Source organism: Brassica napus, chromosome A1, assembly GCF_020379485.1.
Source record: "Brassica napus cultivar Da-Ae chromosome A1, Da-Ae, whole genome shotgun sequence".
Taxonomy (NCBI): Eukaryota; Viridiplantae; Streptophyta; class Magnoliopsida; order Brassicales; family Brassicaceae; genus Brassica; species Brassica napus.
Window position 1 is genome coordinate 71,633 of NC_063434.1, and position 26,475 is coordinate 98,107.

The 26,475-nt window shown below is 31.7% G+C and overlaps 2 protein-coding genes across 3 annotated transcripts; both read right to left on the reverse strand.

The window, feature by feature from the left end:
* Nucleotides 1-872: 872 nt before the first annotated feature.
* LOC111202016 lies at nt 873-4,435 on the reverse strand. 2 transcript variants are annotated; one of them, XM_022694383.2, is made up of 5 exons: nt 3,219-4,435; nt 2,736-2,932; nt 2,538-2,654; nt 2,391-2,447; nt 873-1,146 (listed from the first exon to the last, which is right to left on the reverse strand). In XM_022694383.2, exons 2-5 carry the CDS (start codon nt 2,922-2,924, stop codon nt 1,126-1,128), a joined length of 384 nt encoding a protein of 127 aa, XP_022550104.1. In that variant the 5' UTR covers nt 2,925-2,932; nt 3,219-4,435; the 3' UTR covers nt 873-1,125. The 2 variants fall into 2 exon arrangements, with proteins under 2 accessions (XP_022550104.1, XP_048633332.1); XM_048777375.1 differs by lacking the exon at nt 3,219-4,435 and having other exon boundaries at nt 2,736-3,182.
* A 6,739-nt stretch (nt 4,436-11,174) lies between these two features.
* LOC106416206 (thaumatin-like protein 1b) lies at nt 11,175-12,772 on the reverse strand. The gene is made up of 3 exons (XM_048777384.1): nt 12,507-12,772; nt 11,719-12,418; nt 11,175-11,536 (listed from the first exon to the last, which is right to left on the reverse strand). The coding sequence occupies exons 1-3, from the start codon at nt 12,553-12,555 to the stop codon at nt 11,461-11,463; spliced, it is 825 nt and encodes a 274-aa protein (XP_048633341.1). The 5' UTR covers nt 12,556-12,772; the 3' UTR covers nt 11,175-11,460.
* Between the last annotated feature and the right edge of the window lie 13,703 nt (nt 12,773-26,475).

The following is a 26,475-nucleotide window of genomic DNA, read 5'->3' on the forward strand; positions in this document are numbered from 1 at the left end:
TCTCCTAGTCGGAGATATTCGTCAACGGCGTCAGCAGCACAGCCATAAGCAAGCATGCGAATTGCCGCAATACACTTTTGTAGTGGAGATAGACCTAACCTCCCTGTTGCATCTCTTCTTTGTTGAAAGAATGGAAAATTTTTCGAGAGGCGATCGACTATACGCATGAAAACAGCCTTGTTCATGCGGAAACGCCGTCTGAATAAATTAGGGGGAAATGTCGGATTTTCAGTAAAGTAGTCATTCCATAGTCGGGTATGACCCTCTTCGCGGTTGCGTTCGACATATGCACGTTTGCTCTATTTCTTTGTTTGGTTGTTCGCAATGTTGTTGAATGTATCTTCAAAATATTCATCGACAGCTTCATCCAAAGCCGCATTCAATCTGCGATCGACTTCTTCTTCCATATTTGGTAATCCTTTAAATAAAACAACAAGTAATGAAACAATTATAAAAAATATAGTGGCATGGTTAAAAAATATAGTGCCAATTAATGAAACAATCCATAAAACTATATATATTACGTCTGCGATCATCTCTTCAACCACTTACAAAAAAGACAAGTGCTTTTCTAAGCTAGTTTTTTTTTTCTTGAGACTTTTTTCTGAACTAGTTTAATGATATAAATGACCAACAAAAGTTTAATTGCTGCTAATGGCGATGGATATCAGGTGTTTCTAATCTTGGTGACAACAAAAAAATAAATACTAATCAAGTGACGATCAAGTTCATTAAAGTGATGACCAAGTTCTTTAAAAAAAAACAAGTGATGCTATAAGAAAACGATCAAGTGATTATCTAGTTCTTTAAAAGATAAACCGAAAGACCAGAGAGCTATAAGAAACACGAGATAGAAGAAGAGCAGAGACCTATGGTTTTAAACCGACAACAACTTCTAGTTCAAGAAACAGAGAGCTTACAATAGTAGAGATTCCGATGCAAAGATAACAAACTGAAAGCAGAGAGATACAAGTTTTTTGAGAAGAAGAGTAGTAGAGTTACAAAGCCGAAACAGCAGAGTTATAAAGCCAAGGGTTACAGACAACCCGTGACTTGGTTCACATGAAAACAGTCGCAGAAACAAACAAAACACACAGCAGCTTTCCAGACAACCCGTGACTTGGCTCACATTTGCTTCTTCTTCACCTGAAACACGTAAAATGAGATTCGTAAGCATGAGTAAAAAGACAAGTAAACAACAGTAAGTAAGCGTTAACAAACCATCACAACATCTCAGACATTAATTTCATTTTCAGAGCTAATTCCATCTCAGTAAGTGGGTCGGTTTTAGCAAGCAAACTTGCAAGCAAACTCTGATTTGAGATTTGCCTTTTGGTCTCCATCAAATCTTTAAGTTGTCCTAATTCTTCTTCTTTTCCTATTTTCTTCCTCTTACCAGCAGCCTTAGCTGCCTTCGCTCCTATGGGTCTCTCTTGTGGCTCTGTCACTGACCCTCCCGCATCAGAAGCACCTGTTTTGTGCTTGTCTTTCCCACTGTCCTTCCCGAGAAAGGTGGAGCACCATTTGACATCATGCCTAAGCTCTCTCCAGGCATGTTCCAAGTTGAACTTAAAGCCCTTGTCATTGAAGAAGATCTCCAATGCAGCCTTCATCACATCGTTGTCATTTTGCCCGCTTCTCTGCTCCCTCAGTGCCATCTCGTAGCTACCAGAAAACTTACACACCAAATCGTTGATCCTGGCCCATCGTTGCTTGACTTGCCCAAGTTCGCGGGGGATTGTACCAACCAGTAAAGGACTGGAGTTGTAGTTCTCTACTATCCTCTTCCAAAACGCAAGGTCTTTCTGTTCGTTACTAACTATTGGGTCTTTGCTCGTGTTGAGCCAAGCACCAATGAGGATTATATCCTCCTTTGGTGACCATTTTCTCCTCTCTTTTACCGTAGCCTCATCGAAACATTGGCTGGCTACCCCTTGACTGCTAACGCACGGAGGTTCTGATGAGTCAAGGTCAATAACCCCTTGGCTCGCTAAAAGGTTAATAAAACTTGTGGAGGAGTTTGCCATTTAGGAAGAATACTATGTTTTACTGGACTCTAAACAAAGGGAGTGGCTCTAAATAGGGGATTATTTACGAAAATGAATTAACTTCTAGTAGGAAACTGTCTTCTCATTACAGCTAAAGACACTTAAATGGTGTTATCACCATTAAAAATAAGCAGTTAGACACAATTAAAGACGGGTTTACTTTTCATTTATAACATATCAAATCACTTTCGAAATCACAACAAAAAGTTATACTAGTTTGAACTATAAAGTTGAACTATAAAGTTTCAACTATAAAGTTTTAAAAACTATCTACCTAGAGTTTTAAAAACTATCTAGCTAAACTATCTAGCTAAAGTTACGCAAATAGGTTTACACACTAACCTTCGAATGGCTGCTCTCAAGTTCATTCAGACGCAAATGCAGCATCTTCACCTGCTCCTGAACATATATCAGACAAACCAATCTTTTTGTTACACAGGTTGCGTTACAAACCAGCACAAACATGTTACAATTTATATTTCCACTCACCTTAAGCGCCTCGCATTCTCTCTTCAGCTTTTCCTGCTCGTTGAATACTTTTTTGAACCTCTCAACCTCTTGTTGCATACCCGTAACCCATGGTTGCCTGAAATGCATCCCGTCATTCTGCCAAAACATAATTACCATTATCAAACTGCAAATTCATTTCAAAGAAGAAGAAATTTAGTAAGAGAGAAAACTTAATACCTCGAACTCACAGCAGATGAAGTATCTCTTCCCAGGGAGGTAGTCATAATTGTCGTCTTCATCAACGACTTCCTTCGTCAGTGCTCCACAGGGGCAGAATTGAGGAATACCTTGTTGCGCATCTGAAACGGCATGAAGCATGTTGTAGTAATCTTTCCGGGCTTTCATATCTCTTAATTCTTCCTCCATTTCAACACCTGCAACAACAAAAACTTATCGATTTAGAAACCTATACCCAAGACTTAAATCGATAAAGAACTCAATCCACTCCTTAATAACTCTATCCCGACCCTTAATAACGACGAAAACAACAAATAACCGACGCGCGATGAACAAATCCAGACGAAAACCCTAATTCGAAAAAATCCCCAACTCGATTTGAGAACCGAAATCGATTAAAACCCCTCGATAGAACCCTAATACCAGATGACTCAACATGCAACAACTCCAAATGCAAAAAAAAACGTGAAAGCTCCGATTTACCTTCACCCTTCTCCAGTCGCCGAATCGCCTTTGATATCGCGAGAGCTCTTTTTTTTTCGTGATCGACAAACCAAATGATTCTTTTTCCCCCACGCGGAACACACCCCTTCCGCTAGCCTATCACGTGATGCCACACACTTAAGGATTAATCCTTAAACCTCCTTCCCTAAGGACTCTTTCTTACCTAAAGTAAAAATATTACGATTATTTTTTTAGGTTTTGCCTAAGAATTCGCGCTAAGATAATGGCCATTTCGACCGTTGCGGATGGTCTTATGGTCTCACGCACTCTACGCGTGATTTATTTAGAGCAAGTGAAATGTTTTTTCTATTCATTCGCGCTGTGTATTTTTATTGACATGGTATTAATTTTTGAACTCATATTTAATAGGTTTATAAAAAATAAATAAATAATTGTTTTACAGGTTTCAAGTAATTCGACAATTTATAATTATGATAATTAAATAAAATTGTATTAAGTATCATTATGTTCTCATGTTACATGTATGAATATAAATATTTACATGTTGGTTTATAAAAAAATTGCTATAATCCAACCAATCATCTCTTAATATGTTATATACATATATAGTTTTCATATCTTAGTTTTATGGATATTTTGTTTCTTTGTTTTACATTTACCTGGTTTGGGAAAATATTATTATAAAAATATTGAATTAAAGCTATCTAAAATAAAATAAGATTAAATAAATATTACATTGACATTTTTAATAAATTGAATTAATAAATGTCCTAGAACTTTATCAAAAATGGTAATATGCCCCAGATCTAAAGATAATTTTCTTCTGAATATTTTTTTAATCAGAAAACGAGTAAAAAACATGTAAGGACTTAATGAATTTTCATAATTACAAACCCAACCATGTTTCATTTAGATTATTCAAATCTAAAATATATGGATATTTCAATCTTTTTCACGAATTTCTCTCAAACACACCTCCAGAGAAAAGCACTCATCTCCATAACTATGTCTTAGTTCCGACGACTCAATCGTATCACCACAACTCCGTTCTTCCTCCTCTAGAGAAAGTATCCTCCTACAATTTATCTTTGAAACAAATGAACCAATTCAAGTTTTTCAGGCTAAAACTGGTTTTGGCGCATTCTCATTAATCTTGTCCAGGGGACTGGAAAAGTGAGCACGGTTAATCATTTGTAACCTAGTTTCTTGTAGCGAAGAACGATCGGCTAGCTTTAAGTGAGCACAGTCGCAATTATCGGTAAATGTGATGAAATTGCTAAGCATGTAAAATATATTAAACACATGTTTATAGTTCTTAAAATTTTAACATATGTTTGAAAATTTTGTACTACTACATTTATCAGGTTGTCGTAAGCTTTTGAGATGTCGATCTTCAGAGGTTATGTCGATCTTCAGACAACCTCTTGTTGTCTGCCCTTGACAGTGAAAGTCCTTTACTAACTCGGAGGCCAATAACACATTCTCGCACAACAAACTATCCTGAACAAACCCAACTTGATTTCTCTGCATTATATCTGAGACACACATCTTTAGTTTCTTCTTCAGAACCCTTGCGATGACTTTATAGACCGTGGAGCATAACAATATAGGCCTGAAAGCTGATAACTGATCCGCTCCTATAACTTTTGGAATAAGAGCAATTGTTGTAGCGTTAAACTGCTTTAGCATCCTACCCGCGTGAAAAAACTCTCTTATGGCTTCCACTGCATCCCGCCCAACAACTTCCCATGCCTCCCAAAAGAACTCTGCGGCAAACCCATCAGGGCCTGGTGCTTTGTTCTTAGGAATCCCCTTCAAGATTCCTATAATCTCTTCATCTGAAGGTAAGAGAATGAGCTTATATGCTACCTCAGGAGGACATCTATATGGTAGCAAATCTCTCAGTTCTTCCTCAGATATAGAAACCACTTCAGAGTCTTTGGAACCCAATAGGTTATGAAAGTAAGCCACTGCCATATCTTTAATCTGGGCTTTGCTTTTTTTCTTTTAAAGAGTTTCCAACATTAATAGCGATTCTTGATTTTAATTGCTTTTTTTTATAGCAGAGGTGGAGGTTGTAATGCCACTCCAACTGCCTCTCTAACTGCCTCTCCAATAGATCCTACACTAGGGTAAATTTCAATGGTTCTTTGCTTCTTTTTTTTAACGAGTTTCCAACGTTAATAACGATTCTTGGTTTTAATTGCTTTTTTTTATAGCCGAGGTGGAGGTTATAGCCAACGCCCTCCGAAAGGGAAAAGCCCACCCTTCACTATTATTCCGGGTGTTGATGTTCCAGTTACTGTCAATCCATCCCCCACCCCATCAACCGGACCACCAACACCGCTAGGAGGAGGCTATATCACCACACCATCCACCGGTTTTGATTCTAGGTCCTTCGAAATTCTCTTTCTTGTTGTGTTCGCCTATATCATGTTGTAGTTCATCTTCTAGTTCAGTTAACAATGTAAGAACTGAATGTCCATATATGTTTTATAAATAATTAAGATTTGAAGATTGAATGAATTATATTTAACGGAACATGTGAAAACATTGATTTAAAAATATGTTTTGCATTTAAGTCAAATAATAGACAGAATAAGTTAATGTTATGATTGACAATAATTCTAAAATGAATTTTTGGTTCATTGATTGTATGTTTTGTATTATTATTTATAGAGAGAAATAAATATTTGGCAAAAAATATGTAAAACATTAGGAAAACATTAGCAAAAATTTAATAAAAATGAACGAAATAATGACGAGAAAAACAAGAAGACCTTGAATAAGATGCATAATATGTGTTGGAGAAGTTAATGTGATAATTACATATATAATTTCACAAGCATTTGTTATTACTAAATATTCATTGTTATTTTACATCAAATATATAGAAACTTTATGACTGTTTTTCAAACTATCTAAAGTTAAAATTATATTTTTAATGTTTATAATTATTGTTCAGAATTTATGACATTGTATACATAATAGTATATATTTTCATACAATATTTATATCCGCGAATTCACGGACAACCACCTAGTAAAAGTTAATTAGGAGTCATTACTCATTATGTTGATGACTACTGAGTAAATAATAAATTTAGTAGAGATCACTACTCATGATGTGTGATATCTTGTGGGATAATGACAAAAGAACAACAAGATAATCTCACGTGTTTAAGAACTGTATTTATTCTCGAAAAGTGAAAATTTTATTCAACAATTTCAATTTTATCTGAATATATTTCTTATAGAAAGTATAATCAGCTACATTTTCTATTTAAATTACAGTTTGAAGCTTGTTGAAAATTCTGGTTTTATAAGATATACGTTGCCAAATTGCCGAAAATATATAAATCATACCAAATGAAATGCTTAGTTTTTTGTCATAAAAATGAAATGATTCACGTTAAATTACTATTAAGTATTAAGATTAACAATAAGGATTGTGCATCATTTTTCATACTTATCAATTACTACATTGATAAATAAGAGTCAATGTAGACGGGAGTAGATATTGTCAAACTACTAACTTTTTTTCTTTTAAGCACCAAACTACTAACTTTTAACCTTAAAAGACAGATATAAAACTGAAACAATATGATCCAATTATATGTTTTTGGAAGAACACTTATCCAACTATTTAGACTATTCCTATCCAGAAACTTCCAAATTTCTAACTTGTAGAAAATGGAGATTCCTCCGCATAATATGTACATGTCTCTTATTTATATAAAATACAAAAAGAAAAATGGAGAAGATAGAAGAAACAGAAGAGCTTAAAACTTGATTTTTTCGTAGATTAGGTATAGACTGATAGATTGACTGTAACGGTATAGACTGGTAGAGGTGGCTGTAGGAGTAGCAGCCGAAGTGCCACCATTAATCTCCATCTTTAGCATGATTCTTGATCTCCTGGGGACTAAACTGATAATTTATTTTCTTTTGGGTCAATTAGTTGGAAATAAGTTCAAACTAAAGTAGTTTGTGAGTAAAAGTGTTGTGGGTAGAGTGAAGTGATTTATGGTATGGGCCTTGTCCCCATGGAATCAGTGCCTGCCGGATCCCGGGCCCGGGAGATTATGGGCCTTCTCTCCGGAACCTCCAGATAATCAAAAAAAAAAAAAAGAACATATATGTCAAGCTTCTCACTATTGTACCAAAACGAAAGGCCACCAACCCATACACTACTCATTCACATCCATCCCACCAACTCACATCTAGAAGCAATTAGAGGTTCATCTCTCTCTCTCTCTCTCTCTCTCTCTCTCTCTCTCTCTCTCTCTCTCTCTCTCTCTCTCTCTCTCTCTCTCTCTCTCTCTCTCTCTCTCTCTCTCTCTCTCTCTCTCTCTCTCTCTCTCTCTCTCTCTCTCTCTCTCTCTCTCTCTCTCTCTCTCTCTCTCTCTCTCTCATATCTAGAAGCAATTGCATCTATCTACGTGTATATAATATATACATGTATCCCTCACTATCTTTAAGTCAAAACCCTATACACCAAAGGTTTGAATCTTCAACCAAAGCCAGAGTCCAAGTGCCCCTCTGGATACTTCAATCTTTTTCCACTACACAAAAAAATAACTTTTTTTTTTGTAAATTAACTACACAAAAAATAACTTAGTCCCTTTTGTACCAATTTTAGCCAAAACCCTCGCTAAAAGCCAATCCGAATACATATATATATATAATAACAAGAATACACTTGATCGATTCATACCTCTTTAAATAGTATGTAAATGCAAGATTTCCTATCAAGAATATAAGATCTAAACCACAAAAAAAAACAGAAAGTATGGGAAGGTCACCGTGTTGTGAAAAAGCTCACACAAACAAAGGAGCATGGACGAAAGAAGAGGATGAGAGGCTCATAGCTTACATTAAAGCTCATGGCGAAGACTGCTGGTGATCTCTCCCCAAAGCCGCCGGCCTTCTCCGGTGTGGCAAAAGCTGCCGTCTCCGGTGGATAAACTATCTCCGGCCTGACCTTAAGCGTGGAAACTTTGCCAAGGAAGAGGACGCGCTCATCATCAAACTCCATAGCCTTCTTGGCAACAAGTGAGTACCTGATTAATTTCTAGTCTCCATGGATCACTTTATATATATATATATATATAGTTCATGCAAACAAACAAAACAAAACTTGGAAATTCCATGTTCTAAAATTGTAGCAAATAATATCACTTTTTTTTGTTGATAGATGGTCTCTTATTGCCGGGAGACTACCGGTAGAGCCGTAAACTGGGTTAGCCCACGTCCCTTAGCCTATATCCATTTGTCCATTTATTGTTTGCGGTCAGAAAGTGACCATGTCCATTAAGAACCATGTTCATTAAGGACCAGACCCACTAACACCCGTGTTTACATGGGCTGCCATGGAGTCCATAATAGACCATATAAGAAAAGTTTAAATTTTGCGGTTTTGGCGGAAAAGTCAATTTTGTGATTGTGGCGGGGAAAATCGATTTTTCGGTTTTAGTAAAAAAATCAGATTTTCCGATTTTGGCGAGAAACCCTGATTTTGAAGTTTTAACGGGTAAGCTCGATTTTTGCGGTTTTAGCGGAAAAACTCGATTTTGCGGTTTTGGCGGGAAAACTCGATTTTTGGTTTTAGCGGGAAAAATCGATTTTGCGATTTTGGCGGGAAAACTCGATTTTGCGGTTTTGGCGGGAAAACTCGATTTTGTGGTTTTGGCGGAAAAACTCGATTTCCGGTTTTGGCGGAAAAAAATCAATTTTTGGTTTTGGCGGAAAAAATCAATTTTTGGTTTTGGCGGGAAAACTCGATTTTACGATTTTGGCAAGAAACCTCGATTTTGCGGTTTTGGCGAAAAATTTGATTTTGCGGTTTTAGCTGGAATACTTGATTTTATGGTTTTGACAAAAAATCTTAATATTAAGATTTTAGCGGAAAAAATCGATTTTGCGATTTTGGCGGGAAAACTCGGATTTTAGAAACATTAGCTTTTTGTGACCATTGGACCGTCCATGTCCACATAGTCCAAATCCATTAAAGCCCATTACCCATTGGTCATGTGATTTTTGTCTATTTATAATCCGCATGGACAAGAGTTGATTACGCTAAGGGACACTTTTTGACTTTCTATTACACCTAGAGACACTTCTTACATGTGACACACTTTGTTGTGGGCCAGCGACAAATTATGGACAATTTTGCCCTTAATGGAAACGACACTTGTGGACACTCAAATAATATGTGGATGGGTGATTTGTGGACGGGTGATGCGTGGTTGGGTGATTTGTGGACGGGTGATGTGTGGATGAATGATGAGTAATATGTGGACATGCGATGTTAATGTGTTTATAGTAGATAACGTGGACAAACTCTCTGTTTGATTCCATAAAACTATACAGACATGGATTCATGTTACTAAAATTATACCACAAAACATGGACACGGACTCTGTTATTAAAACCCTCACCAAAAGAATTTTTTTTTGTCCATATCTAACTTCTTTGTTTTGATACGACAAGTTGTGGACTGATACAAAGCCAATACATATGTTTTTGATACAATTGGTTGTCACTGCAAAGAACTTCTAAGGGATACCATTGATTTGCATAGAAACTCCTCTATTTTTTTTATTCTTCTCTCCCGTATGGACCTTCTGAGATTCATTACAAAAGATAATATTGAAATTTTCATTTTACTAAAACTCCTACTAACCAACTATTTGAGCGGCTTTCTCCTTAGATTTAGTACCACCACCAACGAGAGTGAAGCAGTGGGTTCGTCGTCTCCAACACGAGCACTTGGCTTCTTCAGCCCAATTGATAAATTATCTGTAATTAAACTTCAATCAAGATGAGAAAGAGATGATATTGTGAGTATGAACAGAGAGAAAAATCGAAGAAGTGTTTACCTTCTGTCGGAGAGTAATAGATCTTGCATGTCAGAGATTTTCGAACTAAGGGATCTGCACTTCGTTATGATGTGGATTGATGCAAATTTGATTACAGTTGAATTTAGATCCCGAGATGATGAATGGAATCGAAGGAATATTGTCCATGTCCACGACTAGTTTATAATTAATTTATAATTCTGTTAAGATATACGTGTCCACAACTAATTTATAATTATGTTATCCACGCTTTGGTGTCCACATCCACATTTAGTTTTGTTTACACATTAATATTTTCATAATATATATATGAAAATAGATCTTAAAAGATAGAGAATTTTATATATAGTTTATAATGAGTGTTATTTTTGTTTAATATATTTTAAAACTTGAGATAAAAGTAAATGAAAACATAAAGTAGAAAAAAAAAATAAGAAAAGGAGAGAGATTCTTTTTAGTTTAAGGTTATAAGAGTTTTTTTGACAAATGAAAGTATGTCTCAAGTGATAAGTGTCTTGTAGTGTAATTGGAACTAGACTCTGACCCGCGCTGACGCGCGGGTATGAATTTTCAGTTTTTAATTATTTATTTTATTAAATGATGTATTTGTAATATTTTTTCATATTATATTCATTAAGTAAATATTTTTTTTTTTTGCATCTTAAACTATCTATTTTTTTACGAATGTGTGATATCATATAAAAAATATAAAAAAATGAGTATAGAGTTAATTAGATAATTTTAAAAACAGAAATTTTTTTTTTCGTGTGCGATATCATATAAATAATGATCCGCCTAATTAACAAAAATCATGATTATTTTATGTGTAATTTTTTTATTTTGATCATTTCTTTAAAACTATACTGAATTTTACATATTTTAATTAGGAAAAAAATGAAATAAGAAAAGGAGAGTGATTCTTTTTAGTTTAAGATTATAAGAGTTTTTTTGACAAATGAAAATGTGTCTCAAGTGATAAGTGTCTTGTAGTGTAATTGGAATGTGAGAAAATGTCTCTAGACTTAAAAAATTCTAACTCTATAAAATAGTTACAACAAGACGATTCACTCTACTCGGGAATTTACTTTACAATGGTGAACAACAAGCACAAGACATTGGTTTCATCTGCTTCTGTGCATTAACAGCATTATTTGGGAAAAGTCCAAATAGTGGTATTGAACCCATTTTTAAGCAAGATTTAAAAGCTAAAGACACTTTTTTTCTACACAACTATGTACTATTTCTGAAACAAGAAAGGAATTGGGGCAAAATAAGAGTATTAGAACATTTACAATTTGTCTACCGTACTACTAGTAGTTGTTGTATCACATTTGACGGCGGCGTTTTCTATACATAATTTTTTTGCTATCTGCTGCCCTGAAAGAAGAATGAGAAGAGGAGCTACTGCAAATGTATCATGCTCTTGTTTACTAGCGGAAGTGTCGCCCCGTCTTTCCTCGATCCTAACAGCTTCGCGCTGCATAAAACACAACTCATAAAATCAAATACTACTACTTGCTAAGCTAAGTTGATTACACACAATCTCAACACAGTTGTCTGTTGTAAACGCCAAGTATTCATTTGATACCCCCATCAATCAATCATCCCGACTCCACTTATTATTATTAGCTAAAGTTCAGTAGTACCATCTCATCTCACCTTGTATACGGCGGCGGACAGAAGATGATGACGTAGTCTGCTCCGGTGGCGCAAGTGTAGGTGCTCGTCTTGTCGTCATACGCGTAGCTGTAGGCGCGTGGACAAGCGTGCTTGAAGAAGAGCGAGTATACCGAAGGCTGACACGTGTCAGGCGTGGCGTAAGCATCGCTGCAGCAATACCGCGGGTCTCCGAACGCCTCGCAGGCGCTGCGGCACGCCACGCCGCCCCTTCTCCCACGTGCCACCAGCTTAAGGTCTCTGGGACAGGCGCCGTTCAAGTCAACGAGACACCCGGTGGCTCCGCATCCTCCAAGGACGATTTTCTTGGGCAAGATTAGCACCGGGAGGTTGTAGCCGTCGACGAGACTGACGTCGTAGAAGTCTAGTCCCCCGGTGCCGTTGAGGGTGAACTCGGCGAGCGTTGCGGGAGGTTTAGCTCCGGAGCCCGAACACTCGACCTTACCGGAGCCGCAGTCAGCGGTTAAGCAGGAGAAAGAACCGGAGCTCGGATCTCGGGAGCACAAGGTTCGAGCCCAGAGACGACCGGACCACGACGGCGGAATTGTGACGGACTTGGATTTTCCACGGGAGAGGCGAAAGCCAGTAGTGGGAAGAGGGGGTGAGGTGGCGCCGGAGAGAAAACCGGGCCAGATGGTGTTCCGGCAACGATTGGTGATCTTGAACGAAACAGGCTCAACTTCTGAAGAAACAAAAAAAAAAAATCAACTTTAGATTAATTGATCCGCATCACAAAAAAAAAAAAAGAAAGAAAGAGAATCGAATCAAACCTGAAAGAGAAACCAACAAGATCACAAACAGGAGGATTCGATGAGCCATCTTCTCTGTTTCGATTAATCAAAACTCTGATGAAACCCAAACAACTTTACTTTCACAGCCGCGGATGATATAATAGTGGAGAGAGAGTGAGTCTTGAGTGGAAGAAGAGAATTAACCCGAATCGAAGCGAACCTAAACCGATGATGATGCTAGTCCAAACCCGGTTTTCACGTGGGGCTCTTTGTGTGGGCCTTTACACATGCGAAATTCTATTGCACTCCCATTCATCTAAAATCTTTCAAGTTAGGCCCTTTTTATTTTACACTCTACTTATCTATTCTCGTCTAAAACCTCTATAGTTCATGATAAAACTATTAGTTAAAACAATATTATCATATTTTTTAATTTTTTTTTTAAAATCTATGTGTTAACCCTTACAAAATATTCATTTTTTTCGGTAAATGGTTAATATACTGAAACCTATAGTCTTTAGTGTTGTTTTAAAATTTCTAACCACTTTCTACATTTTTATAAATTTATTCTAAACTATCTTTCATGGTACATAGGCACCGTTCTATTTTTTTATCAACCAATTTAGTAAAACTTCGTATACTCCCTAAATCAGTTAACAAACAACAATAAAATCGTTATTCTAGAGAAACAAAGACAACAAAGGTTCCAAACTTCTTTGGCCATCATCATATGTTAGTTCATGATACAACTATGCATTAAAAAAATATTGTTATATTTTTCGAATTTTTCTCAAAATCTATGTGTTATAACCCCTATAAAATATTCAGTTTTTTCGGTAAATGGTTAATATACTGAAGCCTATAATCTTTAGTGTTGTTTTAAAATTTCTAACCACATTAAACATTTGTATTAGTGTATCATAAACTCTCTTTCACGGTACATTGGTATCGTTTTATTTTTTTATTAATTAATTTAGTAAAACTTCATATGCTCCTTAAATCAGTGGATAAACCACAATAAAATCACTATTCTAGAGAAACGGAGACAACAAAGGTTCAAAACCCTTTTGCCTATCATCATATGTTAGTTCATGATAAAACTATGCATTAAAACAATATTATCATATTTTTTGAATTTTTCTCAAAATCTATGTGTTAACCCCTACAAAATATTCAGTTTTTCGGTAACTGGATAATATACTGAAGCTTATAATCTTAAGTGTTATTTGAAAATTTCTAACCACATTCTACATTTGTATAAATGTATTCTAAACTATATTTCATGGAACATGGGCATCGTTCTATTTTTTTTATCAATTAATTAAGTAAAACTTCATACACTCCCTAAATCAGTGGATAAACCACAATAAAATCGCTATTCTAGAGAAACAGAGACAACAAAGGTTCCAAACCTCTCTGACTATCATCATATGTTAGTTCATGATACAACTACGAATTAAAACAATATTGTCATTTTTTTATTTTTTCTCAAAATCTATGCGTTAACCCCTACAAAATATTTAGTTTTTCGGTAAACGGTTAATATACTGAAGCTTATAATCTTCAGTGTTGTTTTAAAATTTTTAACCACATTGTACATTTGTATTAATGTATTTTAAACTTTCTTTCATTGTACATGGACATCGTTCTATTTTTTTATCAATTAATTTAGTAAAATTTCATGTGCTCCCTAAATTAGTTGACAAACCACAATAAAATCGTTATTCTAGAGAAACAGAGACAACAAAGGTTTCAAACCTCTCTGAGCATCATCATATGTTATTTAATAATACAACTATACATTAAAACAATATTGTCATATTTTTTGAATTTTTCTCAAAAATCTACGTGTTAACCCCTACAAAATATTCTCTTTTTTGGTAAATGGTTAATATACTGAAGCCTATAATCTTTAGTGTTCTATTAAAATTTATAACCACACTCTATATTTGTATTAATGTATTATAAACTCTCTTTCATGGTACATGAGCATCGTTCTATTTTTTTTTTATCAACTAATTTAGTAAAACTTCATATGCTCACTAAATCAGTGGGCAAACCCCAATAAAATCGCTATTCTAGAGAAACGGAGACAACAAAGGTTCCAAACCTCTCTAACAATCATCATATGTTAGTTCATGATACAACTATGGATTAAAACAATATTTTCATTTTTTTGAATTTTTCTCAAAATCTGTGTGTTAACTAACCCCTACAAAATATTCAGCTTTTCGGTAAATGGTTAATATACTGAAGCCTATAATCTTTAGTGCTGTTTTAAAATTTTGAACCACATTTTAAATTTGTATTAATGTATTCTAAACTCTCTTTCATGTATATGGACATTGTTCTATTTTTTATCAATTAATTTAGTAAAACTTCATATGCTCCATAAATCAATGGACAAACCCGAACAAAAATCGCTATTCTAGAAAAAATAGACAACAAAGGTTCCCAAACTTTCTAACCATCATCATATGTTAGTTAATGATACAAATATTCATTAAAACAATATTTTCTTTTTTTTTATTTTTTCTCAAAATTTGTGTGTTTTGTTCGGTAAACGGTTAATATATTGAAGCCTATAATCTTTAGTGCTGTTTTAAAATTTCTAACCACATTCTACATTTGTATTAATGTATTCTAAACTCAATTTCATGGTACAAGGGCATCGTTTTATTTTTTATCAATTAATTTAGTAAAACTTCATATGCTCCCTAAATCAGTGGACAATCCGCAATAAAATCGCTATTCTAGAGAAACGGAGACAACAAAGGTTCTAAACCTATCTAACCATTATCATATGTTAGTTCATGATACAACTATGCATTAAAATAATATTTTCATTTTTTTTTAATGTTTCTCAAAATCTGTGTGTTAACCCCTACACAATATTCTATTTTTCGGTAAATTGTTAATATACTGAAGCCTATAATCTTTCGTGTTGTTTTAAAATTTCTAACAATATTCTACATTTGTATTAATGTATTCTAAACTTTATTTCAAGGTACATGGGCATCATTATATTTTTTATCAATTAATTTAGTAAAACCTCATATGTTCTCTATAACAGTGAACAAACCCAAATAAAATCGCCATTCTAGAGAGACGGAGACAACAAAGGTTGCAAACCTCTCTAAGAATCATCATATGTTAGGTCATGATACAAATATGCATTAAAACAATATTTTTATTTTTTTCTCAAAATTTGTGTGTTAACCCTTACAAAACATTCAGTTTTTCGGTAAACGGTTAATATACCGAAGCATATAATATTTAGTGTTGTTTTAAAATTTCTAACCACATTCTACATTTGTATTAATGTATTCTAAACTCTATTTCATGGTACATGGGCATCATTATATTTTTCTATCTATTAATTTAGTAAAACTTCATATGTTCGTAAATCTGTGTACAAACCCCAATAAAATCGCTATATTCTAGAGAAACGGAGACAACAAAGGTTCCAAACCTCTCTAACCATCATCATATGTCAGTTCATGATACAAATATGCATTAAAACAATATTTTTATTTTTTTGAATTTTTCTCAAAATTTGTGTGTTAACCCCTACAAAATATTCAGTTTTTTCGGTAAATGGTTAATATACGGAAACATATAATCTTTAATGTTGTTTTAATATTTTCTAACCACATTTTATATTTGTATTAAAGTATTCTAAACTCTATTTCATGGTACATGGACATCGTTCTGTTTTTTATCAATTAATTTAGTAAAACTTCATATGTTCTCTACATCAGTGAATAAACACGAATTAATCGCCATTCTAGAGAGACAGAGACAACAAAGGTTCCAAACCTCTCTAAGAATCATCATATGTTAGTTCATGATACAAATATGCATTAAAACAATATTTTCATTTTTTTCTCAAAATTTGTGTGTTAACCCATATAAAACATTCAGTTTTTCGGGAAAAGGTTAATATATCGAAGCATATAATATTTATTGTTGTTTTAAAATTTATAACCACGTTCTACATTTTTATTAATATATTCTAAACTCTATTTCATTGTACATGGGCATCATTCTATTTTTTTATCAATTAATTTATTAAAACTTCACATGTTCCTAAATTAGAGTACAAACCCCAATAAAATCGCTATTCTAGAGAAAGGGAGACAACAAAGGTTCCAAACCTCTCTAACCATTATCATATGTTAGTTCATGATACCAAATGCATTAAAACAATATTTTATTTTTTTTGAATTTTTCTCAAAATTTGTATATTAACCCCTACAAAATATTCAGTTTTCGGTAAATGATTAATATACCGAAGCATATAATCTTTAGTGTTGTTTAAAATTTAACCACATTCTACATTTGTATTAATATATTCTAAACTCAATTTCATGGTACATGGGCATCGTTCTATTTTTTATCAATTAATTTAGTAAAACTTCATATGCTCCCTAAATAAGTGGACAATCCGCAATAGAATCGCTATTCTAGAGAAACGGAGACAACAAAGGTTCCAACCTCTCTAACCATTATCATACGTTAGTTCATGATACAAATATGCATTAAAATAATATTTTCATTTTTTTTTAATGTTTCTCAAAATCTGTGTTAATATACTGAAGCCTATAATCTTTCGTGTTGTTTTAAAATTTCTAACCATATTCTACATTTGTATTAATGTATTCTAATTTGTATTAATGTATTCTAAACTTTATTTCAAGATACATGGGCATCATTATATTTTTTATCAATTAATGTAGTAAAACTTCATATGTTCCCAAATAGTGTACAAACCCCAATAAAATCGCTGTTCTAAAGAGACGGAGACAACAAAGGTTTCAAACCTCTCTAACCATCATCATATGTTAGTTCATGATAAAAATATGCATTAAAACAATATTTTCATTTTTTTGAATTTTTCTCAAAATTTGTGTGTTAACCCCTACAAAATATTCAGTTTTTCGGTAAAAGGTTAATATACGGAAACATATAATCTTTAGTGTTGTTTTAATATTTTCTAACCACATTCTACATTTGTATTAAAGTATTCTAAACTCTATTTCAAGGTACATGGACATCGTTCTGTTTTTTATCAATTAATTTAGTAAAACTTCATATGTTCTCTATATGAGTGAATAAACCCAAATAAAATCGCCATTCTAGAGAGACGGAGACAATAACGGTTCCAAACCTCTCTAAGAATCATCATATGTTAGTTTATGATACCAATATGAATTAAAACAATATTTTTATTTTTTTGAATTTTTCTCAAAATTTGTGTGTCCCTACAAAATATTCAGTTTTTCGGTAAATGGTTAATATACCGACGCATATAATCTTTAGTGTTGTTTTAAAATTTCTAACCACATTCTACATTTGTATTAATGTATTATAAACTCTATTTCATGGTACATGGGCTTCATTCTATTTTTTTATCAATTAATTTAGTAAAACTACATTTGTTCCTAAATCAACGTACAAACCCCAATAAAATCGCTACTCTAGAGAAACGGAGACAACAAAGGTTCCAAACCTCTCTAACTATCATCATATGTTAGTTCATGATACAAATATACATTAAAACTTTTTTTTTCATTTCTTTGAATTTTTCTCAAAATTTGTGTGTTGACCCCTACAAAATATTCAGTTTTTCGGTAAATAGTTAATATACCGAAGCATATAATCTTTAGTGTTGTTTTAAAATTTCTAACCACATTCTACGTTTGTATTAATGTATTCTAAACTCTATTTCATGGTACATTGGCATCGTTCTCTTTTTTTTAATCAATTAATTTAGTAAAACTTCATAGGCTCCCAAATCAGAGGACAAACCCCAATAAAATTGCTACTCTAGGGAAACGGAGACAAAAAAGGTTCCAACCTACCTAACAATCATCATATTTTAGTTCATGATACAACTATGAATTAAAAAAATATTTTCATTTTTTTAATTTTTCTCAAATTTTTTGTGTTAACCAACCCCCTACAAAATATTCAGTTTTTCGGTAAATAGTTAATATACCTAAGCATATAATCTTTAGTGTTGTTTTAAAATTTCTAGCCACATTCTACGTTTCATTAATGTATTATAAACTCTATTTTATGGTACATGGGCATCGTTCTCATTTTTTAATCAATTAATTTAGTAAAACTTCATATGTTCCCTAAATTAGTGTACAAACCCCAATAAAATCAATATTCTAGAGGAACGGAGAAAACAAATGTTCAAAACCTCTCTAACAATCATCATATGTTAGTTCATGATAAAAATATGCATTAAACAATATTTTCATTTTTTGAATTTTTCTCAAAATTTGTGTGTTAACCCCTACAAAATATTCGATTTTTCGGTAAATAGTTAATATATTGAAGCATATAATCTTTAGTGTTGTTTTAAAATTTATAACCACATTCTACATTTGCATTAATGTATTCTAAACTCTATTTCATGGTACATGGGCATCGTTCTCGTTTTTTAAACAATTAATTTAGTAAAACTTCATATGCTCCCAAATCAGAGGACAAACCCCAATAAAATTCTACTCTAGGGAAACGGAGACAACAAAGGTTCCAAACCTCCCTAACAATCATCGTATTTTAGTTCATGAATTAAAAAAATATTTTCATTTTTTTTTTAATTTTTCTCAAATTTTGTGGTTACAAAATATTCAGTTTTTTGGTAAATAGTTAATATACCTAAGCATATAATCTTTAGTGTTGTTTTAAAATTTCTAACCACATTCTATGTTTGTATTAATGTATTATAAACTCTATTTCACGGTACATGGGCATCGTTCTTTTTTTTTAGTCAATTAATTTAGTAAAACTTCATATGCTCTCTAAATCAGAGGATAAACCCCAATAAAATCGTTATTCTAGAGAAACGGAGACAACAAAGGTTCCAAACATCTCTAACCATCGTCATATTTTAGTTCATGATACAAATAAGAATAAAAACAGTATTTTCATTTTATTGATTTTTTCTCAAAATTTGAGTGTTAACCCCTACAAAATATTCAGTTTTTCGGTAAATGGTTAATAAACCGACGCATATAATCTTTAGTCTTGTTTTAAAATTTCTAACCACATTCTACATTTGTATTAATGTATTATAAACTCTATTTCATGGTACATGGGAATCGTTCTATTTTTTACCAATTAATTTAGTAAAACTTCATATGTTCCTAAATCAAAGTACAAACCTCAATAAAATCGCTATTCTAGAGAAACGGAGACAACAATAATACAAATATGCATTTAAACAATATTTTCATTTTTTTTATTTTTTTTCAAAATTTGTCTGTTATGAAGTTTTACTAAAACGATGCCCATGTACCATAAAATAGAGTTTATAATACGTTAATACAAACGTAGAATGTGGTTAGAAATTTAATACAACACTAACGTAGAATGGTTCTCTTTTTTTAATCAATTAATTTAGTAAAACTTTATATGCTCCCTAAATTAGTGGACAAACCCCAATAAAATCATTATTCTACAGAAACGGAGAAAACAAAGGTTCAAAACCTCTCCAACAATCATCATATGTTAGTTCATGATAAAAATATGCATTAAAACAATATTTTCATTTTTTTGATTTTTTTTTCAAAATTTGTGTGTTAACACCCCTACAAAATATTCAGTTTTCGGTAAATGGTTAATATACCTAAGCATATAATCTTTAGTGTTGTTTAAAAATTTCTAACCACATTCTACATTTGTATTAATGTATTCTAAACTATATTTCATGGTACATGGGTATTGTTCTCTTTTTTAATCAATTAATTTAGTAAAACTTCATATGCTCCCTAAATCAGAGGACAAACCCCAATAAAATCGCTATTCTAGAGAAACGGAGACATCAAAGGTTCCAAACATCTCTAACAATCATCATATGTTAGTTCATGATACAACTACGAATTAAAAAAATATTTTCATTTTTTTGAATTTTTCTCAAATTTTGTGTGTTAACCCCCTACAAAATATTCAGTTTTTCGGTAAATAGTTAATATACCGACGCATATAATCTTTAGTGGTGTTTTAAAATTTCTAACCACATTCTACGTTTGCATTAATGTATTATAAACTCTATTTTATGGTACATTGACATCGTTCTCATTTTTTAATCAATTAATTTAGTAAAACTTCATATGTTCCCTAAATTAGTGGACAAATCCCAATAAAATCAGTATTCTAGAGGAATGGAGAAAACAAATGTTCAAAACCTCTCTAACAATCATCATATGTTAGTTCATGATAAAAATATGCATTAAACAATATTTTCATTTTTTGAATTTTTCTCAAAATTTGTGTGTTAACCCCTACAAAATATTCAGTATTTCGGTAAATAGTTAATATACCGAAGCATATAATCTTTAGTGTTGTTTTAAAATTTCTAACCACATTCTACATTTGTATTAATGTATTCTAAATTCTATTTCATGGTGCATGGGCATCGTTCTCTTTTTTTAATCAATTAATTTAGTAAAACTTCATATGCTCCCTAAATCAGAGGACAAACCCCAATAAAATCGCTACTCTAGGGAAACGGAGACAACAAAGGTTCCAAACCTCCCTAACAATCATCGTATTTTAGTTCATGATACAACTATGAATTAAAAAAAAATTTCATTTTTTTTTAATTTTTCTCAAATTTTGTGTGTTAACCAACCCCCTACAAAATATTCAGTTTTTCGGTAAATAGTTAATATACCTAAGCATATAATCTTTAGTGTTGTTTTAAAATTTCTAACCACATTCTATGTTTGTATTAATGTATTATAAACTCTATTTCACGGTACATGGACATCGTTCTCTTTTTTTAATCAATTAATTTAATAAAACTTCATATGCTCTCTAAATCAGAGGACAAACCCCAATAAAATCGTTATTCTTGAGAAACGGAGACAACAAAGGTTCCAAACATCTCTAACAATCATCATATGTTAGTTCATGATACAACTACGAATTAAAAAAATATTTTCATTTTTTTGAATTTTTCTCAAATTTTGTGTGTTAACCCCCTACAAAATATTCAGTTTTTCGGTAAATAGTTAATATACCGACGCATATAATCTTTAGTGGTGTTTTAAAATTTCTAACCACATTCTACGTTTGCATTAATGTATTATAAACTCTATTTTATGGTACATTGACATCGTTCTCATTTTTTAATCAATTAATTTAGTAAAACTTCATATGTTCCCTAAATTAGTGGACAAATCCCAATAAAATCAGTATTCTAGAGGAATGGAGAAAACAAATGTTCAAAACCTCTCTAACAATCATCATATGTTAGTTCATGATAAAAATATGCATTAAACAATATTTTCATTTTTTGAATTTTTCTCAAAATTTGTGTGTTAACCCCTACAAAATATTCAGTATTTCGGTAAATAGTTAATATACCGAAGCATATAATCTTTAGTGTTGTTTTAAAATTTCTAACCACATTCTACATTTGTATTAATGTATTCTAAATTCTATTTCATGGTGCATGGGCATCGTTCTCTTTTTTTAATCAATTAATTTAGTAAAACTTCATATGCTCCCTAAATCAGAGGACAAACCCCAATAAAATCGCTACTCTAGGGAAACGGAGACAACAAAGGTTCCAAACCTCCCTAACAATCATCGTATTTTAGTTCATGATACAACTATGAATTAAAAAAAATATTTTTAATTTTTCTCAAATTTTGTGTGTTAACCAACCCCCTACAAAATATTCAGTTTTTCGGTAAATAGTTAATATACCTAAGCATATAATCTTTAGTGTTGTTTTAAAATTTCTAACCACATTCTATGTTTGTATTAATGTATTATAAATTCTATTTCACGGTACATGGACATCGTTCTCTTTTTTTAATCAATTAATTTAATAAAACTTCATATGCTCTCTAAATCAGAGGACAAACCCCAATAAAATCGTTATTCTTGAGAAACGGAGACAACAAAGGTTCCAAACATCTCTAACCATCGTCATATTTTAGTTCATGATACAAATAAGAATTAAAACAGTATTTTCATTTTATTGATTTTTTCTCAAAATTTGAGTGTTAACCCCTACAAAATATTCAGTTTTCGGTAAATGGTTAATATACCGACGCATATAATCTTTAGTCTTGTTTTAAAATTTTAGCCACATTCTACATTTGTATTAATGTATTATAAACTCTATTTCATGGTACATGGGAATCGTTCTATTTTTTACCAATTAATTTAGTTAAATTTCATATGTTCCTAAATCAAAGTACAAACCTCAATAAAATCGCTATTCTAGAGAAACAGAGACAAAAATAATACAAATATGCATTAAAAAAATATTTTCATTTTTTTTATTTTTTTTTTCAAAATTTGTGTTTTATGAAGTTTTACTAAATTAATTTATTAAAAAAAAAGAACGATGCCCATGAACCATAAGATAGAGTTTATAATACGTTAATACAAACGTAGAATGTGGTTAGAAATTTAATACAACACTAACGTAGAATGGTTCTCTTTTTTTAATCAATTAATTTAGTAAAACTTCATATGCTCCCTAAATTAGTGGACAAACCCCAATAAAATCATTATTCTACAGAAACGGAGAAAACAAAGGTTCAAAACCTCTCTAACAATCATCATATGTTAGTTCATGATAAAAATATGCATTAAAACAATATTTTCATTTTTTTGATTTTTTTTCAAAATTTGTGTGTTAACACCCCTACAAAATATTCAGTTTTCGGTAAATGGTTAATAAACCTAAGCATATAATCTTTAGTGTTGTTTAAAAATTTCTAACCACATTCTACATTTGTATTAATGTATTCTAAACTATATTTCATGGTACATGGGTATCGTTCTCTTTTTTTAATCAATTAATTTAGTAAAACTTCATATGCTCCCTAAATCAGAGGACAAACCCCAATAAAATCGCTATTCTAGAGAAACAGAGACAAAAAAGGTTCCAAACATCTCTAACAATCATCATATGTTAGTTCATGATACAACTATGAATTAAAAAAATATTTTCATTTTTTTGAATTTTTCTCAAATTTTGTGTGTTAACCCCCCTACAAAATATTCAGTTTTTCGGTAAATAGTTAATATACCGACGCATATAATCTTTAGTGGTGTTTTAAAATTTCTAACCACATTCTACGTTTGCATTAATATATTATAAACTCTATTTTATGGTACATGGGCATCGTTCTCATTTTTTAATCAATTAATTTAGTAAAACTTCATATGTTCCCTAAATTAGTGGACAAACCCCAATAAAATCAATATTCAAGAGGAATGGAGAAAACAAATGTTCAAAACCTCTCTAACAATCATCATATGTTAGTTCATGATAAAAATATGCATTAAACAATATTTTCATTTTTTGAAATTTTCTCAAAATTTGTGTGTTAACCCCTACAAAATATTAAGTTTTTCGGTAAATAGTTAATATGCCGAAGCATATAATCTTTAGTGTTGTTTTAAAATTTCTAACCACATTCTACATTTGTATTAATGTATTCTAAACTCTATTTCACGTTACATGGGCATCGTTCTCTTTTTTTAATCAATTAATTTAGTAAAACTTCATACGTTCCCTAAATCGATGGACAAACCCCAATAAAATCGCTATTCTAGAGAAACGGAGACAACAAAGGTTCCAAACCTCTCTAACAATCATCATATGTTAGTTCATGATACAACTATGAATTAAAAAAATATTTTCGTTTTTTGAATTTTTCTCAAATTTTGTGTGTTTAACCCCTATAAAATATTCAGTTTTTCAGTAAATAGTTAATATATCGAAGCATATAATCTTTAGTGTTGTTTTAAAATTTCTAACCACATTCTACGTTTGTATTAATGTATTATAAACTCTATTTTATGGTACATGGGCATTGTTCTCTTTTTTTAATCAATTTATTTAGTAAAACTTCACATGCTCCCTAAATCAGAGGACAAACCCTAATAAAGTCGCTATTCTAGAGAAATGGAGACAAATAAAGTTCCAAACCTCTCTAACCATCATCATATGTTAGTTCATGATACAAATATGAATTAAAACAATATTTTCATTTTGTTGAATTTTTCTCAAAATTTATGTGTTTAACCCCTACAAAATATTCAATTTTCGGTAAATGGTTAATATACCGACGCATATAATCTTTAGTGTTGTTTTAAAATTTCTAACCACATTCTACATTTGTATTAATGTATTATAAACTCTATTTTATGGTACATGGGCATCGTTCTCATTTTTTAATCAATTAATTTAGTAAAACTTCATATGGTCCCTAAATTAGTGGACAAACCCCAATAAAATTGTTATTCTAGATGAACGGAAATGTTCAAAACCTCTCTAACAATTATCATATGTTAGTTCATGATAAAAATATGCATTAAACAATATTTTCATTTTATTGAATTTTTCTCAAAATTTGTGTGTTAATATACCGAAGCATATAATCTTTAGTGTTGTTTTAAAATTTCTAACCACATTCTACATTTGTATTAATGTACTCTAAACTGTATTTCATGGTACATGGGCATCGCTCTCTTTTTTTAATCAATTAATTTAGTAAAACTTCATATGCTCCCTAAATCAGAGAACAAACCCCAATAAAATCGCTACTCTAGGGAAACGGAGACAACAAAGGTTCCAAACCTCTCTAACAATCATCATATTTTAGTTCATGATACAACTATGAATTAAAAAAATATTTTCATTTTTTTTTTAATTTTTCTCAAATTTTGTGTGTTAACCCTACAAAATATTCAGTTTTCGGTAAATAGTTAATATACCTAAGCATATAATCTTTAGTGTTGTTTTAAAATTTCTAACCACATTCTACATTTGTATTAATGTATTATAAACTCTATTTCATGGTACATGGGCATCGTTCTATTTTTTATCAATTAATTTAGTAAAACTTCATATGTTCCTAAATCAACGTACAAACCCCAAAATATCGCTATTCTAGAGAAACGGAGACAACAAAAGTTCCAAATCTCTCTAACCATCATCATATGTTAGTTAATGATACAAATATGCATTAAAACAATATTTTCATTTTTTGAATTTTTTTCAAAATTTGTGTGTTAACCCCTACAAAATATTCAGTTTTTCTGTAAATGGTTAATATACCTAAGCATATAATCTTTAGTGTTGTTTTAAAATTTCTAACCACATTCTACATTTGTATTAATGTATTATAAACTCTATTTCATGGTACATGGGCAGCGTTCTATTTTTTATCAATTAATTTAGTAAAACTTCATATGTTCCTAAATTAATGTACAAACCCCAAAAAACTCGCTATTCTAGAGAAACGGAGACAACAAAGGTTCCAAACCTCTCTAACCGTCATCATATGTTTGTTAATGATACAAATATGCATTAAAACAATATTTTCATTTTTTTGATTTTTTTTCAAAATTTGTGTGTTAACCCCCCCTACAAAATATTCAGTTTTTCGGTAAATGGTTAATATACCTAAGCATATGATCTTTAGTGTTGTTTTAAAATTTATAACCACATTATACCTTTATATTAATGTAATAAAAATTCCATTTCAAGGTACATGGGCATCGTTCTACATTTTTTCAATCAATTTAGTAAAACTTCATATGCTCCCTAAATCAGTGGACAAAAACCCCCAACAAAATCGCTATTATAGTGAAACGGAGACAACAAAGGTTCCAAACCTCTCTAACCATCATCATATGTTAGTTTATGATACCAATATGAATTAAAACAATATTTTTATTTTTTTGAATTTTTCTCAAAATTTGTGTGTCCCTACAAAATATTCAGTTTTTCGGTAAATGGTTAATATACCGACGCATATAATCTTTAGTGTTGTTTTAAAATTTCTAACCACATTCTACATTTGTATTAATGTATTATAAACTCTATTTCATGGTACATGGGCTTCATTCTATTTTTTTATCAATTAATTTAGTAAAACTACATTGTTCCTAAATCAACGTACAAACCCCAATAAAATCGCTACTCTAGAGAAACGGAGACAACAAAGGTTCCAAA